General features: G+C 40.7%; 1 protein-coding gene across 5 annotated transcripts; it reads left to right on the top strand.

Moving 5' to 3' along the window:
* The first annotated feature begins 1,641 nt into the window (after nt 1-1,641).
* Nucleotides 1,642-17,629, top strand: STEAP1 (STEAP family member 1). Of its 5 annotated transcripts, none has more exons than XM_067291738.1 (6): nt 1,927-2,197; nt 5,599-5,703; nt 7,860-8,372; nt 9,870-10,034; nt 11,677-11,741; nt 15,831-17,629. In XM_067291738.1, exons 2-6 carry the CDS (start codon nt 5,611-5,613, stop codon nt 15,838-15,840), a joined length of 846 nt encoding a protein of 281 aa, XP_067147839.1. In that variant the 5' UTR covers nt 1,927-2,197; nt 5,599-5,610; the 3' UTR covers nt 15,841-17,629. The 5 variants fall into 5 exon arrangements, with proteins under 5 accessions (XP_067147836.1, XP_067147839.1, XP_067147838.1 ...); XM_067291737.1 differs by having other exon boundaries at nt 11,677-11,768; XM_067291736.1 differs by having other exon boundaries at nt 11,677-11,768; nt 12,060-17,629.
* Nucleotides 17,630-21,903: the final 4,274 nt, after the last annotated feature.

Below are 21,903 nucleotides of genomic sequence, written 5' to 3'. Positions count from 1 at the left end.
CTGCTTCCACTTGTCAGCACCCAGATAAAATGAGCTTGCCATGTTTATTCACAGACAGGCACTCACGATGCAGAGAACGGAGAGGTAATTGCCTGGCCAGAGCAATATAGCAGTTTCTGTGCAGAGCAGCTTACTAGCTGTTTAATACCCATCTCTTTCCTCTGCAGTTCACTTTGGCTGGCTTCTCATCTTGTCTTCTGAGAACACTTATTCAGGACCATAGCTCTTGTTGTGCATTTTATTAAAAAGGCTTAAATTAGGACAGGATATCCAGACATTGAAATAGCTCAGCATCTAGAACTACTTTTTGGTCAACAAGCTTAGTCCCCATAACGCCAAACTAATACGCCAGAAATTTCTGACAAGAGCTTACCATTGAGTTCGCTTGGAATAAGATGATGCTTTTAGGCCTTAGCATAAGACTGCAAATGCTTATTGTAGCCTCTCCGTATGTGACAGCCCGTTAGAATAGCTTGTTAGTCACTGTGTTCTCCCCTATGTTCTCACCGCTAGGTGCCACCCTGCTGATGTTAGTTACTGAGAACTGAAAAACAAAACTGAAAACCAATGGTGCAAAAAAGGAGCAGGGAGGGAAATCAAATGGGATTTTTAAAAAGTGAGAGTATACAAAAGTTAGCATGCATTGTGAAAACGAAAAATAACTAAGGGAAAGCATGTGGAAAATAGCCTTCATGCAAAGCACAGATGAAAACCGTAATGAGGGCAACTATAAAGAAAAAAATAAAAGTTAAGGCTTTAACACAAGGGCAATTACTCTTTTATCTCTTCTCAGGCAATCTCCTCTTTTCTGCTAGATGTAGCATTCAGTTAGGAGACTATGTCTGTTTAACATCAAGTCAGAAAGGAAAAAAATATATATTCCCAGGATAAAAAGAGAGAGACAGAGAGATGGTAACTTGGCATCATTTCTGTGAAGACATCCTGAGGAAGACGCTATTAGCTCTGTGTGAAGAAATGACAACATTTCTGAGTCAGACTGGGCACATATTGTGCAGCGTCAATAACCCAGTAAATGTAGGAAGACCTACTATTTCACAAGATAATGGCAGTCTGCACTGCTGTGCAACGGCACCTTCAGGAGCCAGCGGCCTTTTCAGGCCCGCCAGCCCAGGAAAGGCACCAGGCCACGGAAGCCGTATTACTTACGACAGTGAGGGCTGCTTCTACTAGGAGCGGGATTTAACATAACTTTTTGTCAGGAAGGTTTTATGGCTTTTTGTCAGGAAGACGACGGGGGGAGGGACTAGTTTGGAAGAAGTGGCTGAGAGCTGAGGAGCTCGTTTCCTGGGTGGGGATTCTCCGTGGGCAGTTGAGGGGGCCGGAGCAGCGCCGAGGTCCCTGGAAACGCTGCAGCATCCCCGGGACGTCCAGAATCTCCAGCCGCTGCCGCGCTGCCCGGCGGAGCGGAGCGGAGCGGAGCCGCCGGCCGCGGCCGGCTCGCGGAGGGTGAGAGGCAGCGCGGCGAACGCAGGGCGGCGGCAGCACGGGCGGAGGGGCGACCGGCACCGCGCGGGGCCCCTCCGCCGCCCGGCGGGAGCGGGTGCTCGGCGAGGCGAGGAGCCGGCGCTGCCCGCCGCGCACCTGGCCGCCAGCCTTCTCCCTCCCCGTCCTCCGCCGCGGCGGGACGGCGCAGGTGAACGCGCCTTTTGTCCGCGCGCGGCGCTGCGCCCTGTTGGGGCCGGCGGCCACCCCTGAGGCGGCTCCGCTGCCGGGGGCGGGCGGGGCCCCCGCGCGGCCTCCCAGGCCCCGCCCCACCCCACCCCGCCCCGCCGCGCTCAGGTGCCCGCGCCGCTGCCGGCGAGAGCAGCCGGGCGGCACCGCGGCGGGGGAGCGGGATGGGCGCGGGAGGCGGGGCTGGAGGGGGGAGGCTCCGGCCCTAGACGGGCCCCCCGCTCCCGCCGCTCCCCTCAGAGCCCGGCAGGCGCCCGGTGACTAATGTGCTCCCGCCCTCGCTGACTGAGCCGCGGCGCGATCGGGGCGCTGGCGCCAGCCGAGCCGCCGGCGGGGGCTCTCCCGGCGGTTACGTAGCCGAGCCAGGGCCCGCCGGGCGCCCGGGAGCCTGCGGTGCCGCCGAGCAGCCCCGCGCCGCCGCCGTCCCCCGCGCCGGGCGGCACCGCCGAGTCCGGGGCGGCGGCTCCCGTCTCCGCCTGGAAGGAGCGGCGGCGGGCTGAGGCGGGTGAGCCCCGGGGCGGCGGCGGCGGGGGGCAGCTGCCGTTGGCGGGACCGCGTGGCCGCGTTTCGGCGCGGGGCCGGGCCGGGCCGGGGTGCCGGCGGGCGCGGGGCTCCCCGGAGCGCGGCGGCCTCGCTTCCCCGCGGGGCTCCCCGGACCCTGCCCCGGCCGGGGAGTTGGCGGCGCCCCGCGCCCAGCCCGCCCGCCCCGAGCGCACTCTGAGCGCCGAGAGGCACCGAGCAGCGCTCGCCTGCTCCAGATCCTCCGGTTTTTTATTAGGTTTTCCACAGAGCTCAGCAGATTTTTATTTTTTAAGAGCTGGATAAGCAGAGGAGCAGGACAAGTTACTCGTGCCTGTAGCGTTTACACCTTTCCACTCAACGCAGCGGGCACTGCCAAAGCAATGCGCTTATTCTTAAAAGTTTCACTCTGTAGTTTTCCAATGGTGCTGAAAGAGTGAGATGAAGCCGTTATCCCGTGCCTCTTCCATCACTGCATTCTCACTATGATATCCTGGTTATTCTCTCCATGGAGCCGGCTCCTAAACTCCTTGCTCAGGAAAACCTCTCATCGCAGGAGATGTTTTCTCAGAGCAAGGCCTTTGGTTTCCTGTCGATTCAGCGTTACAAGGAGACAGTTTTGTTGCTACAAAAAGCAGTAGTGACTCCCAGCATCCGAAACGTGGCTTTCCACTATGGGACGTCCTCCACTCTGGTTCGCAGATGTAGCTGGTTGTGCTGCTGCCTCCCCAAGAAGGGCGGGTGTGCGCTGAGGAGGGACGCTACCACAGTCGTTTTCTTCTGTAATGGTTGTGGCTTACGTGGGACCATAACTGATCAGTTTTTATCTCTCACAGGACTCAATTTTTTTTCAGATGTATTCCCAAGAGGGGCATGCTGCAGATAACTCCTTTCTGACAATTCATAGGCACTGAAAAGTGGAATTACAAGTGTCTTCCATTCAGGATTTTCCAAGGCTACTGCTTTGTTATTGGGTGTATCCAAGAAATAATTTTTTATGTTAACTCTGGATTGAGAAGCCGAGTGAACTAATACAGTTCAGCACCTACGTTTCCTTGCACATAGTTGCACAGCTGTAACCTGTATTTCCCTAGATGAGCACATGCATCCATTAACATGTTCTTTCCCTTTTTTCTTTCCTTTTTGTTTTCTGCGGTATAAACCATTAACAGTGTATTTGACATACTATTAAACATAGCTGCTTCATTGGTTCTTTCAGGAAACAACATTTAGGATCAGCAACTGGCATTCTAGCTGATAGTTTGCTTGGGGTTTTTCTTTTTTTCTTTTTTTTTGTATCATGAGACTTACTACATCCTTATCAATACAAACCTTTAACTGGAGGCTGTTACTGAATTCTTCATTTCTAAATTAAGAGTGATAGCAGCATGCAAATCAGGTGCATTAATCAGTGTCTCCACACAGAGCTTCCTGATCTAGAATATGCTTTTGGACATCCAAGTACAGTTGCATCCACAAAGGAGCATTAGAAGGATATAGTATGGTAGCTGGAAGAAGACAGTTCTGAAGATAACAGGATTGCTCTGTAAGCTCATGTAGAATGTAACAATCGAAAGTTTAACTGAGATCAGTACAGAAAAAATGTAAAGCAGCAAAGATGTGGGCCGTAAGCTGTTTAACAATCTTTAGAAGTAAGTCACATTATCCTGAGAGAGTAAAAAGTAAGTCTAAGAGTTCTCCACATCCTTATTGTCCACTCAAACCTTTAAAAATCAAAGGGTAGGCCTCAAAAATAGTGTGATTGACCTAAATATTCTGAGTTCTGTTAATAATAGATCTGGAGTTCACTTTTGTTATCTTTGTTTCTGAGTAAGTGTATTACACTGAAAGCTATTCATTGTCATTGTAACACCTAGAAAGGTAGATCATTAAAATATACAGAAATAGAGATTCTTAACTAGTCCTGGGACTGCAAGGGCTGAGATTTTATGAGGTTATCTGATATCATGCAGTCTGTGATAAAATCGCTAGGACCAGGCCTAGGAATAGGAAAGAATGGAACTATGCCTTCATCAGCTCATGCTTTCTTGTGTACAGGATATGCAAACCATCCATTAGCTAGCATAGCAAAGGGTTAATAGTCTGACCTTCAGACAGAAGCTCTTGTTGACCCTACTCTGCAATACTTGGCTGAAAGGTTATGCCTAAAGGGAGAGCTTGCTAGGAGGACAGAAAAATCAGAAAAGAAACAGTTAGGAAAATAATACTTAGGCATCAGAAGTCTGGTTGTCTGGCAGAAAGTAAATTCTCATACCAGAAAGTACAAGACTATAGGACTTATCTACTGAAAAAGCCAGACACAGTTTAAAAAAAAAATAGACAAGCATCAAATTCCAGTTTGTCAGTACAATTTCCCCAAGGTTTCATGGGTATAAAAAGATCAAAATTTAGCTGTAGGATGGCCAAACTGAGGAGCTGCCTAGTCTTAATGAAGGTAGCCACAGCAAGTTATATGTTGGTACAAGACCCTGAGCTTCCAGTCATGTAGTGCTAGTGCATCTTCTCATGCTGTGTGTGACCAAGTGATGCACATATTGGAACTGTTGCAGGGTACCCTTGCAGTTATTTTACAGCCATTGCAAGACTTCAAGATAGCCTCTCTCCTGCTATCTTAAGAGAGAAACATCTCTCTCATTTTACTCTGTTCCTTTTTGTTTCCTGTTTTATTCTATTTATTTGTTTCCTATTTTATTCCTTTTTTCTGTCTGCTGCTTTCTCTAGACCCTTCGTAGCTTAGAATCATTTCTGTTGCATCTTGTGGGTGATCAACGATGACTATTGGCAGTGTACCTTGGAACAGAATGAATGAAGCTGCAACTGGAGTTTTCTGAGTGTCTCAAAGGGCAGATATATTTCTGAAGTGACGACTATACAGTAGACTGACATTAAAACGTATTAGGAACCACAGATTTGAATGAGTTTCTTGCATCAGCAAGTCCCTTGCCATGATAAACACAAGTTCATGAAAAACATTAATGAAATAATCAAAATCCACCTTCATAATATTTTACCTGCCATTTTATTGAAAAGCTGTTTCAAACTTTATTGCTATAATACTTTAAAACTTTCAGCCTAAATTCATTGATTCATTCCTCTGCTGACATGGGCATTTAGCTTAAATAGTGTTTTTCATCAATGATTTTGTTCTGTTGATTCATATCCTCTGTTCGTCTCAGTTTTACTTAGAAAAACAGCTGAGCTCTTTTGCCCTCTTCTCAGAGCACAGACTTTCTGTCCCCCAGGTTATCATAACTTCTATGGCTAATGGGTGGAGGAGGGGAAACAAAATATTCTGAGGGAAAGTAGGCCCCAAAGTTCTAGTAGTGCATTTCAAAACCCAATTTACATCCTGTGTTTGTTTTGCAGGGAGTTTCCGCAATGGAGAAGAGGGAAGGTGATAATTGTACCATTGATCTGAACACAGCTCAAAGCATCAAGCCAAGAAGAAATACAGGAAACCTTAGCAACTTGGTAATGCTTCTGTAAAAAGCAGTTCATATATCATGCAGAATATTGCTGTCTTTCATTCAATTTTGTCCAGAAACACTGTGTTTCCCTAACACTGGCATATCATCAATACTTCTTAAGTCTTGTCACAATATTGACAGAGAGAGAAAAAGATAAGGAACAGTTCATTCTATTTAGTCACAGTCCCTGCTAAAAAAAATACACAAAGTTTGGGCCAGCTAAAAGCTACATAAAGGATCTAGTTGCATTCTACCAGGTGAGCGAAGCTTCACAGAAATAATTTGGGATTTTTGTACAGGAATATAAGGTTTATCTTTGCAGGAATCTTTTCAGAATTGCCACATCACATTTAGTAAGTTTTCCACACCACACAAAAGGTCAAAAGAACATCCACTCCAACAGAACTTGCATTCACAACTGCTGATGCAGAGAAGTAGTTCAAGCCACTGCTTCCTATTCTGATGTGAACTATTGCACATACTATGGAATACTGAATTAGGCTTCTTTACAAACTATCACTTCAAGAAACAGGAATTTCTAGATGAAACTGGGTTCAGAGGTGAAACTCAGTGGCTATAATTTATATCAACTTCTGTCTCTGTAATGCATAGACTGCACTCTACCGTTCTTCACAGACTAGAGCATAAGATTTTCTTAGGCTACACCTTCACTGTTACAAGGATATGTTTTTGTCATCAGATAAACGTGTTAGCTATTCAGCTATCAAATCCTAGTGAAGACGATGCCCTTTAATTTTACTGTAAGGCACAGAAGGCAAGCCAGACAGATGTGTGGGAAACAGACTACTAGGCTCTATTACGGATTGTAGAGCATGATAGCAGTGTATATTTGTTATCTCTCCGTTAAAATAAAACAAAACAAAACACCTCCGTACCAGTGAAAGCGAACCCAAGACTTGCACTTACCCTGGCATTATTTACATGTAGCACCTTGTGCATCATGTTCGAATTGACTCTCTCTAATCAGCTTCACTATGATATTTGAGTCTTGGGAATAAGGCCAGATAATATTACTGAGATAGGAAGATCTCCTGTATCCTAGCAGAATGCCAACTTACAACTTTCAAACTACAAGCAATTACCTTCTTCAAACCTAATAGTGACACTCCTCCTTCTGGAGATCTAGACATGTGCCACATTAGCCATTTTAAAGCTGCACCATTGCAGCTTTAGTTCAGCTTATACTTTGTTTTGCTGAAATATTAAAGGAATTGCATATTTATTATTTAATGTTATGAATTCTCAGTTTTCCACCCATGGACAGCTGTTTACTGCATCAACTGTAATGTTCTGCTGTTGGTACACATTTTTATTCTGTATGTATACTGGTCATGTACCTCTTCCAGGAGTTGTAACTACAGGACAGTCTTTAAATGTATTATCTCAATGTAAAATAGTTTATAGTATTATACTAAAATTTTGTACTAACTTAACTCCTTCTAAACTCTATCAGAATTTTCCCAAGATCTTCTGTGAGATTAGGATCAAACCATGCCTGCTTGGCAGCAGAAAAATCAGCTTTTTAAAATGAAGTGACGCAGTTTCACATGTTTTATTTAAAGTTAAGTGAAGACACTATTATATTTGGGGAGGGGGGAAGAGGAGAATGGGAATTGAAGCTGATACATGCACAGCTGGTCCAGTATGGTGGATCCCAAACATTTCTACTTATATCCCTATTCCCACAATTAAGTCTCATTAAAATGCTACTATCTGAATGAAATATTGTATTGTTATGTCTCTGGAGTCTGTTACCATGCATATTATTTGGGTTACATTATTAAGTCTGTAGCTGAACTCTTGAACTGTAGCACATATCATAAGCTGTAATGGTATCTTCCTGTAATGTAATCTTCTCTTGTGGTATAGTTAACTTCCTGGAATGAAAATCTGTTTTCAAATCACAACAGATAATGAATGGAGAATGAGAAATCTACACTTAAATTTCCTTACTCAGCTACTGACCATGCTGCTTGAAACTGTATTTTCAAGCTACCTTGTCTTTAATCATGTATGTTGTTGTTTGGTATACAGTTTCAGTGATGTTCTGTGCAAACACCATGATGGTGAATACTGTGATTACTGAAGTCTTTAATCTTCTTTTAAACACACTTGGTGTTTACTTTCTGTCCTTTCCAGAACATGGATATGCAAGTCACCAGTACACCAGAAGCAGCTGCACTTTTTAGTCTACATCAAGCACACCATTTTGGTGAGTTTGAATGTTCTTCAGAACAGCACTGCAAGCAGGATCTATTCCCCAAATGGCACCTGCCAATGAAGATAGCATCTGTGATCTCATTCTTAATGTTTATTTACACTTCTCTGAGAGATGTCATATATCCTTTTATAACGAGAAAAGAAAATGCTTTCTATAAAATTCCAATTCTCATCATAAACAAAGTTTTACCAGTGGTTTCAATTACCCTTTTAGCACTGGTATATTTACCAGGAATATTAGCTGCTGGTTTCCAGCTGTACTCTGGCACCAAGTACAAAAGGTTTCCCCAGTGGTTGGATAGATGGATGTTATCAAGAAAACAATTTGGACTTCTCAGTTTCTTCTTCGCTACAATGCACGCCTGCTATAGCCTATGCTATCCAATGAGAAGATCATACAGATACAAGCTGATGAACTGGGCATTCCAGCAGGTATGATGGGCTCACAAATGCTGATGCTTCTGTGTTGAGAGAATCCTTGTTTTGTTAATCCAAACAAACTTGGATGGAGGGAAAGCTGTTTTCATTGCCTTTGTTTGACTTTGAAGCAGCTCCCACAGAGCACTGTTTAGGCTCTTGCACCTTAAAGAGATGGAGGAGGACCTAGTTGTTAAGGCATGTAATAGGGAATCAAGAGTCATCACAGCTGTGCCAGTTTGTATTAAATAAGTCACTTTCTTCATTTGGGTATTTTTGCTAACTGTAAAATGCCTGTAATTATACCTGCCTCACAGGAACATTTAAGTCTTTGGCACACTATTAGTTTAGTGTGGATTAATCCTCTCTGCGCCAGTAGAATCTACCTATCTACAAAAATTGCTGCACGTACCATTTTTAGACATCTTTGTCAAGTGAATTAGCCATCAATGAAGGAGGGCTGACATAAATCACAATAATTTGCATTTGTCACTGATGTGAACTCTGATGAACACAGCCACAGTTTGACTAATGAACCCTAACTTGTTAAAACATAGAATTTCAATCATATTTCTGAATCATGGGCAATAATTGGCTTACAAAGCATTCTTAAGGTCTAACATGACTAGAGAGTTCCTAGTATTTGAATGTTACCTTGAGTGCCATGAGTATTCCGGAATAAGTAATATTCCAATATAAGGTATAAATTGCAAATGTACATTTTTATTACAGCATAGAGGGTAGGATGTTATTAGCTTCTTAGGAATTCTGTAAACAGTCAAAACTGATGAAAAATCTGCAAATCAGTCTTACTGGTAATCTGACCTGAGTAGTTTACTAGATATTTCCTTGAGATTCCAGTCCTCAAGTGCAGATCAAGAAATGATCATGTTTGGAGCATACCACACTATGGTGGTCACTAGTAGCCTCAAAGGACTGTTGCAAGTCATCATAAATAGGAGAAGCTTTGACATCAGGTTATTAAATTCACAGCCTTTTCATCCATACCAACCCTTGTATTCAGTGCAGCTGAATGTACAAAGGTGGTGGTTTTGAAAAAATAGAGCTAAATGACTATCCTGGCACAATAACAAAGTAGTTAAGAATGCCTGTTGAATTAGCTCCTTAAAGTAGTGCTGTTAATATATTTCCTGTTGTTATAATCTGCCGGATAAGGTATTTAGCCATAGGTGGAATTTTTTTCTTTTGTCAAAGAATAAGATTTCCCCCTCTGTGAAGGCAGACTAACAGGCCCCAGAATAAGTCTCCTCTGGGCCTCCACTGATGAAGTCTGTAAATTCTTCTCACTCAAAAGCCCTCCTTTGCTCTGCAGATGCTAGTGGAGACCTTGCCATCAGAAGTAGATAGAAGTTACAATCAGGGACATTCAAACAAACAAAAATAGTATGTTCCTTGGCTTATTTCCTGATGATTATTGTGAAAATAGCTATATTTCACAGAATCATCTAAGTATGCCTGTCTGTCATTTTAAATGTGGCATTCTTGTGGCAGATCAAACAGAAAAAAGAAAATGCCTGGATTGAACATGATGTTTGGAGAATGGAGATTTATGTGTCTCTAGGAATTGTGGGACTTGCTTTGCTGACATTGTTGGCAATAGCATCGATTCCATCTGTCAGTCACTCTTTGACCTGGAGGGAGTTCCACTACATTCAGGTACACATAAATGTCATCACTGCATGTCATCAGTCCTCATTTGTAGACTGTATATTATCAGCTAAGGTCATCAGTAGTTAAAAGTGGGAGGAGTTAATGAAACCAGTCTAAAAGTTTACTCAGTACTTTTTGTGAGTTGCTTTGCAAGGAATGTTCAGTTCATTGTTATTTTGTTGGGAAAAAAGGGCTGATCATCTGGTTCACAGCATAAAGTGGGAGAGATAACTGCAAACCATCTTTTAGCTCCTGCTCAGGTGACCAGCAGCAGTTTTCCCTTCAGGACCTATTCTTTGGTCAAAGATCTCTGGTGCTGAAGGCATTTCAGTCATCAGTTTTATATGTTTCAGCAATGCCCTGTGCCCTGCTGAATCAGGAGTAGGTGCAACACTACACAAGGGGAACTGCTTGTTGCTCCCTTGGCTATTCATTACTGCCTGAGCAGTAACATGCAGCAGGAAAGTTCAGGAGAAAATTCCTGCCCATTAATACATGCACAGGATTTCCATCTGTGGTGTAACTAGCTTCATAACCCCCTCAAAAAAAGCATATGCTAAGAAGGAGACGTCTCAAAATAGATAGATAATCAAATCCAGCCAGTCCTGAATTCACTGCGGATATGCTTGTTTCGTTCACCTAAGTATCTGGTTTGACCTTAGTTCCCCTGTATCATATATAATATGAATCAGGGGTGGCTCTGCTGACATCAATATAGTGACACTAGAGTTATGCAAGTGGTGAATTAGGTCCTTGAACACCAAAATCTGAAAATTCAATGACATACTAATCACCTGGCATTTGAAAACATGGTCTGAATTTGAAAAGTAGATCTGAAATATATGTCTTCTGACAATTAGTGATTTGGGATTCTGTTCACTATATGAAGTGCATCACTTGTAAGAAAAGTTTGTCAGCCCTAGAGAGAATATAAATGGACAGTTCTAGGAGGAAATCTCCCAGTGCATGATTGCTTTCAGTATTAAATTAGCATGGTGAAGAAACCCCAAAGAGTAATACTAATATGTTGGACTAGTTTTATAAACAAGTAACTTTTATACTTGAAAATCAGATTCTGTAGATTTGACATTTAGCACTTGGAAGGGCAGTGCCTGACTTTACACTAATGAGTAATTACATTTTTTTAACAACATCAAGATTGTTATATCCACAAGAAACTCAAATTTACTAGCACCTCTAGCATGAACTTTCCTTTACTCCTAAATTTTGTAAATATCCTAAGCCAAATCTATCACTGTAAGTGGAATGAAGGACTTCAGTCTCCTATAGTTGTGTAATTGTTTTTGTCATATTACTAGACATGTATCTGCTGATATAGTTTTCTGATAACAGGAACTGATCCATTTTTGGGAATAGTCTATAATCTGTGATCTCTTCTGTATATTAGCTCAGCATCATAGCGATAGTAGAAAAATGTGCTTCATCTTTCTTCTTTTATGGTGGCATAGAGGGGTACAACTGGAATCTTGAATTACCGGTCTGAGATTTAATTCAAAGCCAACATTCTCTTTTCTTTGTCTTCAGTATGTTTATTGATGCCCTTCCTGCTTTCTAGATTTGCTTAACAGAGTAATCTTTTGCCAAATTTGGAAAAAAATAAATAACGATGTTTTCTTTCTCTTTTCAGAGCAAGATGGGATATTTAGCTCTGCTGCTATGCACAGTTCATGCATTGGTGTTTGCTTGGAATAAGTGGGTTGATGTTAACCAATTTATCTGGTACACACCACCTTCATTTATGATAGCAGTTTTTCTTCCTATTGTTGTCCTGCTCTGTAAATGCATACTGCTCCTCCCGTGTTTTAGGAGGAGGATACAAAAGATCAGATGTGGTTGGGAAGCTAACACACAAACCAATCAAACCAGCATAACTTCCAGACTGTAGATAAAATGTGGACATTTCTTGTCTGTTGCATGTAAATATGCTCAGGTCTGTGAAATGCTCGCTTGCCAGCTCTGTTTTCTTATTTTGCTTAGATGTTTCTTTTGTACTTTTCATTTCCACTTTAGGTGTATGGAATATTTTATGCTATTTGGACCTTTGCTGAGACAGCCAGTGGAAAGATTCATTTTACACTTTAATCTATTTGATGTTCTGGTATTTGCTCATTTCTTTCTCCTGATTCAGTGCTTTTAAAATCCAAGTGCTTCATCCCCTCAATCATATTTCAATTGTAAGCAAAAGTAATCATAAATCACCATTCCAGATGACCACAGAAAGTAAATAAATGAGTACACTGCAGAACTCAGGAATGCTTTCTGCTTCCCACAGCCATGTTTGTCGCCTGGTTATGTCTCAGTATTATAATGGGACAACAACTGGATATTTACCATCCTGATCCCCCATACACCCTGCATCCTACATGTTTGACTCTGCAGAAGGGAGAACTTAGCACATGGGCAAGACAGAAGCCGTGTTGCATGCCCACCAGCTACTGAACTTAAGACAATCAGGGAAGCAGAATTCTAGGGAACTTTACAGACTAAATCTCTCCTGAGGTTTAGGTACAGTCTAAAAAAATAGTTATTAGACTCCGATCTACAGCTTACAGTACTTACATCTTATAGACTGTGTGTGTCTCTGTTTACTACACTTAAAACTATAAAACATTTCCCCCTCCACCCTTTTTTTTTCCATGAATACCTTCTTTTGTTTCTGATGCTGGAAATTTTCCATGGTTTTGACCTAAGCGTGCAACTCTTGACATGTGCTAAACTTTATTCACACAAATTGCTCCTGTGGGATAGTAGTGGGATTTTACTGCTTATTCTAGGGCCAGCACAATTTTATGACTGGAAGAAAAACATCAAAAATAGACGTTTGAATCTTGACATTGATTTGGTGAGATTTTCATGTAAAATCACTTCTGAATGCATTCACTTTTACTAAAATTTTAGTATAAGCTAATGAAACTTCACTTTCTTTATGTTGCCTAAGTCTGACTGAATATTTTAAATGAAGAATTAGTTTGTTAGCATCTATTTTTAAATATGTTACGCAGTAGCTGCGATTTTCACCCAAAATCAGAAACATCCTGTTGCCAGTCTCCCTACGTGAGTTGACTAGGATGAGGACTAATGATGTCAACTGTTGCTGGGAGCATTTGAATTGTAATTGGTAATGATTTTGATATTAAAACAGAAACAGGAAAACTGTGGCTGCATAAAAAAATATGTAATACTGGAGCTAATGATTCTGCAATTAATGATCCTGTTGTATATTTGTGGACTTTGAGCATAAATAACAGACCAACAGGGATATTACATTTTGTATTTTTTCTTGGTTGTAACTCCATGCAATTATTGCAACTTAAAAGTTGGCCTTGTTTTTTGCATTTAATGTAGTAATATATTGCTGTAGAAAATATAGCAGGGTTGTGGTGGTCTGTGTAATATAGACCAAAGAGAAATGAGTTGGCATTGTGTATAAACTCAGTAATGCATGACAGAGACAAACACTGTCTAAAACACAGGAAACCAGTCTGCAATGTGAATCTAAGATATCTAAAATAGAAAAGGAAAAGTGCAGTTGTCAATATGTTAACATTTAAATTTCTATAAATGAAATAAATAAAATTAATTAGAAGTAGTAATAGGGGTAAAGAATAGGATCTACCAAACGCTTATTCAGAGTATTACCTGCACTTTGTTGTCAGGAGTCATGAAAAAACTTACTAAAATTAATTTCCCCGGTGAAACAGGCTTAAGGAAGTGCAATGATAAAGAAATCTAATTGTCTTCTGTATTGTCTGTTAGCTATTCATGAGGTGTGCCCAAATTTACTGCTTAGGACAAAGCTGAGATTGTAAGTACTCCAGGCAACCCCTGTATGCATCCAGTGAAAAGATTAACATTTAGTTTTATTGAAATATTTGTTAAATTGTGCTCTCCAGAATCAGTCCTACTTCATCTTAGAAAATTCTGGAGAACTTAATTCAATCTCCAGCTTTGTTAAAATCTGGTCAAAAAGTTGGATTCATTGTTTACAGCTGGCCATAGATGCCAACCACTTGACACAGAGCAAAATAAACAGCTTCAAGGGTAACCAGGCATTGAAACACACAGAGCAGAACCTGACCTTTGATCACTGAAAGCTGAAAGGAGGTGAATGAAGACACTCCTTGGAAGAAGCCATTTAAAGCTATTAGTATGGCATGTGTTAAACAAAACCAAGGCAAATATGTGTATACCTGTGGAGAGCAAACAGTTCTTGGGAGTAATAATGGACTTCAAGGCTTTTCACTTCTTTATCACCGTTGCTAATTGAAACCCTTTGCAAGTAGGCTCTATTAGATGTGATCTTTCTTCACATCAGTTTACACTGAGTCAGCTAGATCTGTGAGCATTGAAGAGAGATATATGGTCAGTATGAGTATGAAATTAATAGGAGCTGGGAATTAAGGCACTGTGCTTTTGGGGTATGCGTCTTACTGCAAAGCAATAGGTTATAGACCACTGAGTCATTTTTGAAAGTGGGACTTTGATTCCTAAGTTGCTTTGGCCCTTCTGAAACATTTGTCCAAGTTCTCATAACTTTTTCTTACTGAATCTATAAGACATTGTCTTAATTTGATGTCTAACGGACAGATCCTTATTGCAGATACCATTGTTAGAAGACAGGACAAAAACTCTGTGGGCCTGTAAATATATTATGTACACTTCACTGTAAAAAGTGCTCCAGTCATCTGTTCCAAGGCATCTTTATCCAAGCAGAAGGAAAGAACTGTTATCCATACTGTTAAAGTATATAAAATCAGAACAAGGCACATCACAAGCAAAAAACTCCTTTCAAGAAATACTAAAGAAAATGTTTGTACATGTACATCTTTATTTATATAGCTATTCTTAGTGCAGCAGCAAAAAATTTAGATTCATCACACTTAAGGTTATTGAGAAATTGTGTCCTAACAAAGCATTCTATTATTCTATTCTGTTCTATGCACTCGTTATACAAGGTAGTGCAAACTAGCATAACTTCATTAATTTCAATCTCTGTTAATATGACTTGAAATCCTAACTTAAATTACAAATGAAAACCAATTACAAGATTGTCACATGCTATCCAAATTGACATTTAACCTCATCACTCAGTAGGGGAGATTAAGAACACTTCAGATTTTTCTTTCTAGGATTGCCTGATGGTCTTTTACCAGCTGAAGTTCGCACAGCATCTACCAGACCTGTTCCTAAAATGACACATCCAAACATTTAAGCAGTTTTTTTCCTATGGATTCTCTCAAATAGGAGCCAGATTTTCTGTGTGACAACTAGCCTTTCCTCTAGACAGCACTGTTCAATGCTTAGGGCCAGAATTTGAGGCCTCATATCAAGTATCTTCTCTGTTTTGTAAGTCTTAAGTAAACTACTTAGCCTCTAAGTAACTCACTTCCCACCTACTGGAGCAGTGACACTTTCCAGGACATTGCAACAGTAGGTTCAAGGTCTAAGATTCAGATACAATACAGGGAGGAGGTCATGTAAGCCTTATAAAGGGCTACAAAAGAAAATGCTGTTGACAATATTTTATTTCTCCTTTTGTAATAGATATGATTTAGTTCAACAATAATCAAAATATGTGCATATGTGTCTTTTACTTTATGCTTATGTAGCTGTTTCAAAATTCAGTGTATTAATATGCCTATATACTACTATAATGCATAAAAACAATGAATGTGCCAGTTTGGGGCACTGATTTATATAACGCTGATTACTTTTATGAAATTATGCATCATTAAATGCTTCAACGTGTACCATGTCTGCCATTGTGTCATACGCATCCAGGCCTGTATAAGGATAAAAAGGCACAAGAGAATCAAGAAGAGCTGTTGGTACGAACAACAAACTGGCTTTAGTCAAAGGGAACCATTCTCCCCATGCTGGCTGCAGTGGCCTGGAGTCTCCAAAGGGAAGAAGACAGAGACGTGAGAAGCAAAAAGGACACTTTCATAGTGGAATGTACTGAAAGGAGTAGAAACCTTTTTCCTGACAGATCACATATTCTAACAGTCAGAGGAGATTTTGTGAAGGAACAGAAGGCTGAGCTAGTTGTGGATTGCTTTGGAAATAGATCTGTGATCCCTGAAAACACTGTCTGAAGACCAAGAATGGTGAGGGCATTGAGGAGGGGAATGGAGCACAGGCATATTTTTTCATAGGAATCCATCACTCTAGTGTGAGTGTTTTTGCAATGCCTTTAAAAAGGCTGCCAGGTGTTTTATTCACTTGTTACATGCCACTGATGTATTTAAGTCAGAGATACAGAATTAGAACTCTGGAGAGAGGATCTTAAATTGCTGAAGAGATTTGAGCAATTTTATGCCAAGTTTACCTGGGGTAGCCAGATCCCAGAATACTGTTCCCAAGAAGTGCTACCAACAATACATGCCAGGAAGCTAGAGCCAGGGCCACGCTAGGTGTCGTTCAATGTAAATTCCTATTGACAGCAACATTTAGTGTAAGCAGTCCCTTTCCTTGGCCACTCTTTTCTGTTCTCTCAGTTCTGCTAACACAAGTGTTTAAAGCTGTGAAGTTAATCAGATCGAGGAGTTTTATCCAGTTGAAAAGTAATCCAGGGAAAAGAATGATTCAGCCGGATCAATACCCTGGTCTGATTCACCTGACAGCCACACACATAAGCCAGCACAAAGGTCAGGAAGAGCAGTGGCATAAAAAGGCAATTTAACTTAAACCAGCTTGAACTGGACAGTTTGGGCATATCTATCCAAATGAGCCTGGTGACTGTCCAGGTGAGGAGGTGTTAACCTGAATTTTGACGACAATAGATACTATGTGTTCTTACATTCAGTACTCCCATTGAGAAGAATGATCTGTATCAGCAAACTCATGTTTTCTGTTGACAAGACTCTTAAGTGCAAGAAATGATGGAAATAATTTATATTCTCCCAAAACAACTAACTCCCTGATTTCCAGATACGTTAGCTTGCAAGTAGCTGTTTTTGTGGATTAGATGGTCAAATGCAAGGTTAAGGCCCACTCCAAAACTGGATGAAAAAATCATTTATTGCCATCTATCTAAATTTTTCTCCACTGTCCAGCATTCTTGTTTTCTTCATTAAAAGCTTGAACCCTTTCCCAGTATAGTATGGTCACTGAAAATACTACTTAAAATAAGATGAAATTCTTTGCTCCTGCAGCTACCCCATATAGCAACACTTCAGTAGTTTTCTTGGCAGGGGTTTATAAGGGCTTCTAAAATTCAAAAAACTTCGTCCTATTTCAGTAGCAGGAATGTTTTATTGCTTAGTTTATTTGTCAGGCTCTTAGTTTTCCATGATTCAGTAGACAAAAAATGTGTTCTAGAAATCACCAAAACATACAAAACTGACTGACCTCAACATAACTGTGGAACTGCTTGGCTTCATTTGTAGAGAAGATGATCTCATGTCTTCCTTTCTTTTCCACTACATCCACAGTTTCTGTTACTGTCCCTTGATAACATGAAATGTTATGTTAACATTTTTGAGCTTCAGAATAATTTTTTAAGCTGATTTTCTTAAAATGAGATAAAATGAATTGGTTAAAAGAACAAAATACAAAATAAAGATGGAATTCTGAAAACATGCTGAGTCCACTCCTGGAAAGTGTAATGTGCTCTAATCACTTTTAAGAGTGTCTGTCAATGGCTGATCATTGCCACTGATCTTTTTCAGTAGTGCCAGAATTTCTTGATCCCATCAGCCTGTTCTGTTGCTGATGGCAAAATGATTTTTTTCTGGTGAGACCTTGGATCCCGTAACAAAATCCATTTGAATGGGTGTGGTGGAGCTAAGTTAATAAGTATGCATAATAAATTTTCAGAGATTTTCAAATGAAAATATAATAAAACCAGTCAGTGAATCAATCTTTGTAAACTTAAAGAAAAAAGACCATAGCTACTTCCAATAAAGAGGATGCAACAGAAAATATTTTTTCATTTTTTGTTTTTTGATATATATTTCATCTTTGTAGCAAGAAGGTACATTAGTAAGATAAATATGCTATGTCCTTGACCTGGTTAAAGATGTGTAGTTGCTCTGGGACCAGTGGAATACTATCATTGCTACTGACGGAAGTATTTGGTCCATAAATTTCAACTTTTCGGATAAGTATTAAAAAAGAAATGAGGAGAGTGTGGGGATTTTTTTGAACTGGACAGTCAGTCTTGTAGTTTGAAGTCATGTGTAGTCTTTATATACATGCTTACATTGGTTTGTTAGATGTATTCTACTGAAAAATAAGTTTCTGGGTGAATATGTGTTGCAGAAACTGTATCCATTACTTGAAATGCTGAGAAATATCTTATTGCTGGACTTGAGGAAGGGCCTTCTGTAATTTCTCCTCTGCCTTTTTGTCTAGTCCTGTGAGTCTCACATTCAACAAGATGGTATTTCTCTGTCTTGTCTGTCCAGCTGTACATATGCATATACCAGGATAACTTTTGATCAATACATCTAATTGATTCAAAAATATTCTAGGTGTTCTAATGGGAAATCTATAAAATGCAGAAAAAACAAGAAATCTGAACAGAAAAGAAACCAAGTCACTTGCAGGGCATCTCAAGCATCTCTACAATGGTTTAGCAGTCTAACAGTTGTTTGATGGCACCCATAATTAAAAATGGTGATGGCTTCCTCTTGTCCCTTCTAACTTCCAGTAGAGTTAGTATAGTCACAATGATATGAACAACCTAAACAATTTATTCCCAAATAACTAATGACAGACAAAAGAGTAAGCTGGGGAACAGGAAGGTTGGGACTATGAAGCTATACGAAGAGACATTAACATAGAAAGGGAAGAAACAGGACAGTTGGAGATCCAGTTACAAAGTGAAAGAGATTGCAAACAGAATTTTTGATGAGAGGAAAGAGTATGGGGTTCCAATAGATGTTAAAGGGAAAAATGAAGTAGATGGAGGAAACAATGAAGTGAATGAAACAGCATCAAGATAGCAGGGAATAGAAATTCTTATTAGGGGAGATGGGTCAAATGGAGGACAAATGAATGACAGAGAGGAAGGAGTCTGAAGAGCTTGAAGTGAATCCTTGCAATTTCTCCATCCCTGAAATGCCATTTGAGGCATTTCTGAGGAAATCTATCCACATGCTATTGAAATGTATGAACACCAGCAAGGTTCTAAATGGCTCTGTGACTTGGAGGAATTATTCTCTAAGATGTAGCTGTGCAGTTTTATTATAGATAAAGAACATATTGTTTCTGAAGGTTGGGAGATGTGAGTCCTGGATATTGCTCCACACTTCATGAAATTCTAAACAAACTGATTTATCTTGAAATAGATTGTGTTTATATTGGAACAGACACGGCTGTTTTACTTCCTGGTAAACTGTACAGGATGTTATACTAAATGAAGGGAAACATCTATTTAAGACAGTGAAGCATTCTTAAACATCATTTGCATAAAATAAGGAACCAAGTGAAGCCAAAGGATTAGGTGGTACATTAGACTATGTTCAGAAAAGTAATTCCTAGTAAATTTTTTAATTATCCTGAGATCACTATCCTATTGCCAGTATTTAATCCTCATCATTTAGTTCTCGCAGAGGCAAAATTCTGAGTGAAACCAATGGGATTTTTACTTAGCTATTCAGTCAGGCTTGTTCCCTGCAGTTATATAAATACCTCAATCTGCCTTCTCCTGGACACATCTACCCAAGAATTGTTCACTTTCTCCAGTGTTTGGGATGGACTCTGTTCTACTGCATACCCTCTGTCAAGACAGCCTTATCAAGGGATTGGCACTATAATGGTGGCAGCCCTTTCTCCATTACCACTGCCTGGCCTGGCACATTCGATATTACAACACAGCAGCTCAGTCATGAAACCTCCTCTTCACCAATTGCTCAGCTTCCCTTAGCCCAGTCTTAACATCCTGTGCTTGCTTAATTATTTCTAAATTCCTCCCTGAAAGCTCCTCCATATAATTGGGCTCCTGCACCTATCTGACATCAAGGGGGCTTTATGGGAATATGAGCAGTAAGGAAGACTAGTGGTGGTGAATGTTAGTGGTGGGGAAAAGGAAAATGAAGTACATGGATTAAGTGGGAATGGGATACACATAGCTACCAGAATGAGGTGAAGGCAGGTGAATGAAGCAGGGGGCAACTGAGAACCTACATAAAGTTTGAGAGATGGAAGGGAGGACTATTGTGTATGAATGTGCACAATGAAAGCTGGGCTACAGAACTTCTCAAATATGAGCCTCAGCTTTCTCCAATGTGAATAAAAAAATCTGATGCCCATGCAAGGAACAATAAAATCTTTTCACATTTCATTTAAATACATGAACACCCACGATGTCTCAGACAACTCTGTGACTCTTGTCTCTGCATCTCAATAAGGACACCATGGAGGAAGGGAAGGTACATGTTAGAAGGCAGCTCCCATGGGCCTTGGGAACCAGGAGGATTTCTCCAGTCCCAGCCTGAGAGATGCCAGGCTGCTCTGGTTCTGCAGCCAGGAGCACAACTGAGCACATATTCCCAATAGGCAAGCACACACACGTGCGCATGCATAAAATTCACAGTATACATACAGCCAACCACACAGATCAGCACTTGACTAGCCCCTTTAATCCCCTTTACCTTTATTTTCTCATTCTTGTTCCTCCCTGATCCACCTTGATCCCTCTTCCCTCACCTTTGGTCTGTCCCCTAAACATCCCATAATAAGTCTGGCATATTCTCACAACCCCCTTAAAACATTCCATAAAAAGTTTTATACAATTCTCTTTCCCCTGCATCCCAAAATAAGTCCCATATCCCTTTAAGAAACCACCTCTGTAGTTTGCATGGCATTTCGGGAGAAAGAGTTTCTTTCTTTGACTCACCTTGGTGGTTTTCACCCCAGGGACAATAGTCTGATCATTCTCCTCGGATGGTCTTAGGAGTAGCCAATTCAGCTTTATTCTCACTGATTAGGTTTCTGGGGCTCCTCTACCTGTTATTGCTCCTCTGATCCTCGCTGGATCTTTGTGTTCACTGTGATTAGCTTTTAGTCACATAACCTAACTGTACAGAGAAGAACATCTCAAATGATCAAGGTGTGCAGCAGCTGCGTTGCAAGGAGAGACTAAAAAGGCGGAGACTCTTCAAATGTGGGGAGAGAAGGCGGAGGGGGATATGATCAAGGTTTACAGAATAATGAAGGCAGTGGATAAGATGAACACAGAGCTGTTACTCACCAAATCCCACATTATCAGGTCTAGGGCACACTCAATGAAACTAATAAAAGATTAGTTTAAAACCGGTAAGTATACAGTGGGTACAGAACCTCTGGAGCACAGGGGGCTGTGGAGCCAGACAGTATCAGCAAGTCCAGCAGGGGATTAGACAAATTCATGGACAACAGCTCCCTAAAGAGACACTAAAGGGACTTTGCAGGCATGTACTCTATGATATCACTAGTACAAATGTGGATTTTTGGGGAGGATACAAGAAAGAGCAGCTAGGCTTGCATGCTTTCCCTAAATAGCATTTTCTTTTGCCGCTCTTGAACACATAATAACGGGTTAGATGGACTATTGGTCTAACCAAGTACAGCATTTCTTGTGATCCTATACTTCAAGAGAAAATCTCTAAGACTGATATGCTCCTTTAAGTTTTTATGGATGGAAAACGAATATGTTGTGAATGGCAACTTAAATCTTGAATAAAGAGCCATTGCCTTGGTCTTGAAAAGAACCATTTAACTCTCAGGCTCAGAAGCAACACACCAACCTCAGTTCATTTCTGTGGAATTAACCCAATAAATCTTCACAGGATTGGAACAGTATTAGTATTTCATTGTTCCACAGAGATACAAGTTTTCCTCTCACAGTACTAAGTTGTAGCTGAATTAC

The sequence above is a fragment of the Apteryx mantelli genome, chromosome 2 (genome assembly GCF_036417845.1).
Source record: "Apteryx mantelli isolate bAptMan1 chromosome 2, bAptMan1.hap1, whole genome shotgun sequence".
In the NCBI taxonomy this organism is placed as follows: Eukaryota; Metazoa; Chordata; class Aves; order Apterygiformes; family Apterygidae; genus Apteryx; species Apteryx mantelli.
This window is presented reverse-complemented; position numbering and strand designations above follow the sequence as displayed.

Bases quoted from the DNA above. Each gene is read 5' to 3' on its own strand.
- STEAP1 (XM_067291735.1), top strand. From the start codon at position 5,611: ATGGAGAAGAGGGAAGGTGATAATTGTACCATTGATCTGAACACAGCT. The intron at 5,704-7,859 runs GTAATGCTTCTG...TGTCCTTTCCAG, and splicing joins CAGGAAACCTTAGCAACTTG to AACATGGATATGCAAGTCAC. The intron at 10,035-11,676 runs GTACACATAAAT...TTCTCTTTTCAG, and splicing joins GGGAGTTCCACTACATTCAG to AGCAAGATGGGATATTTAGC.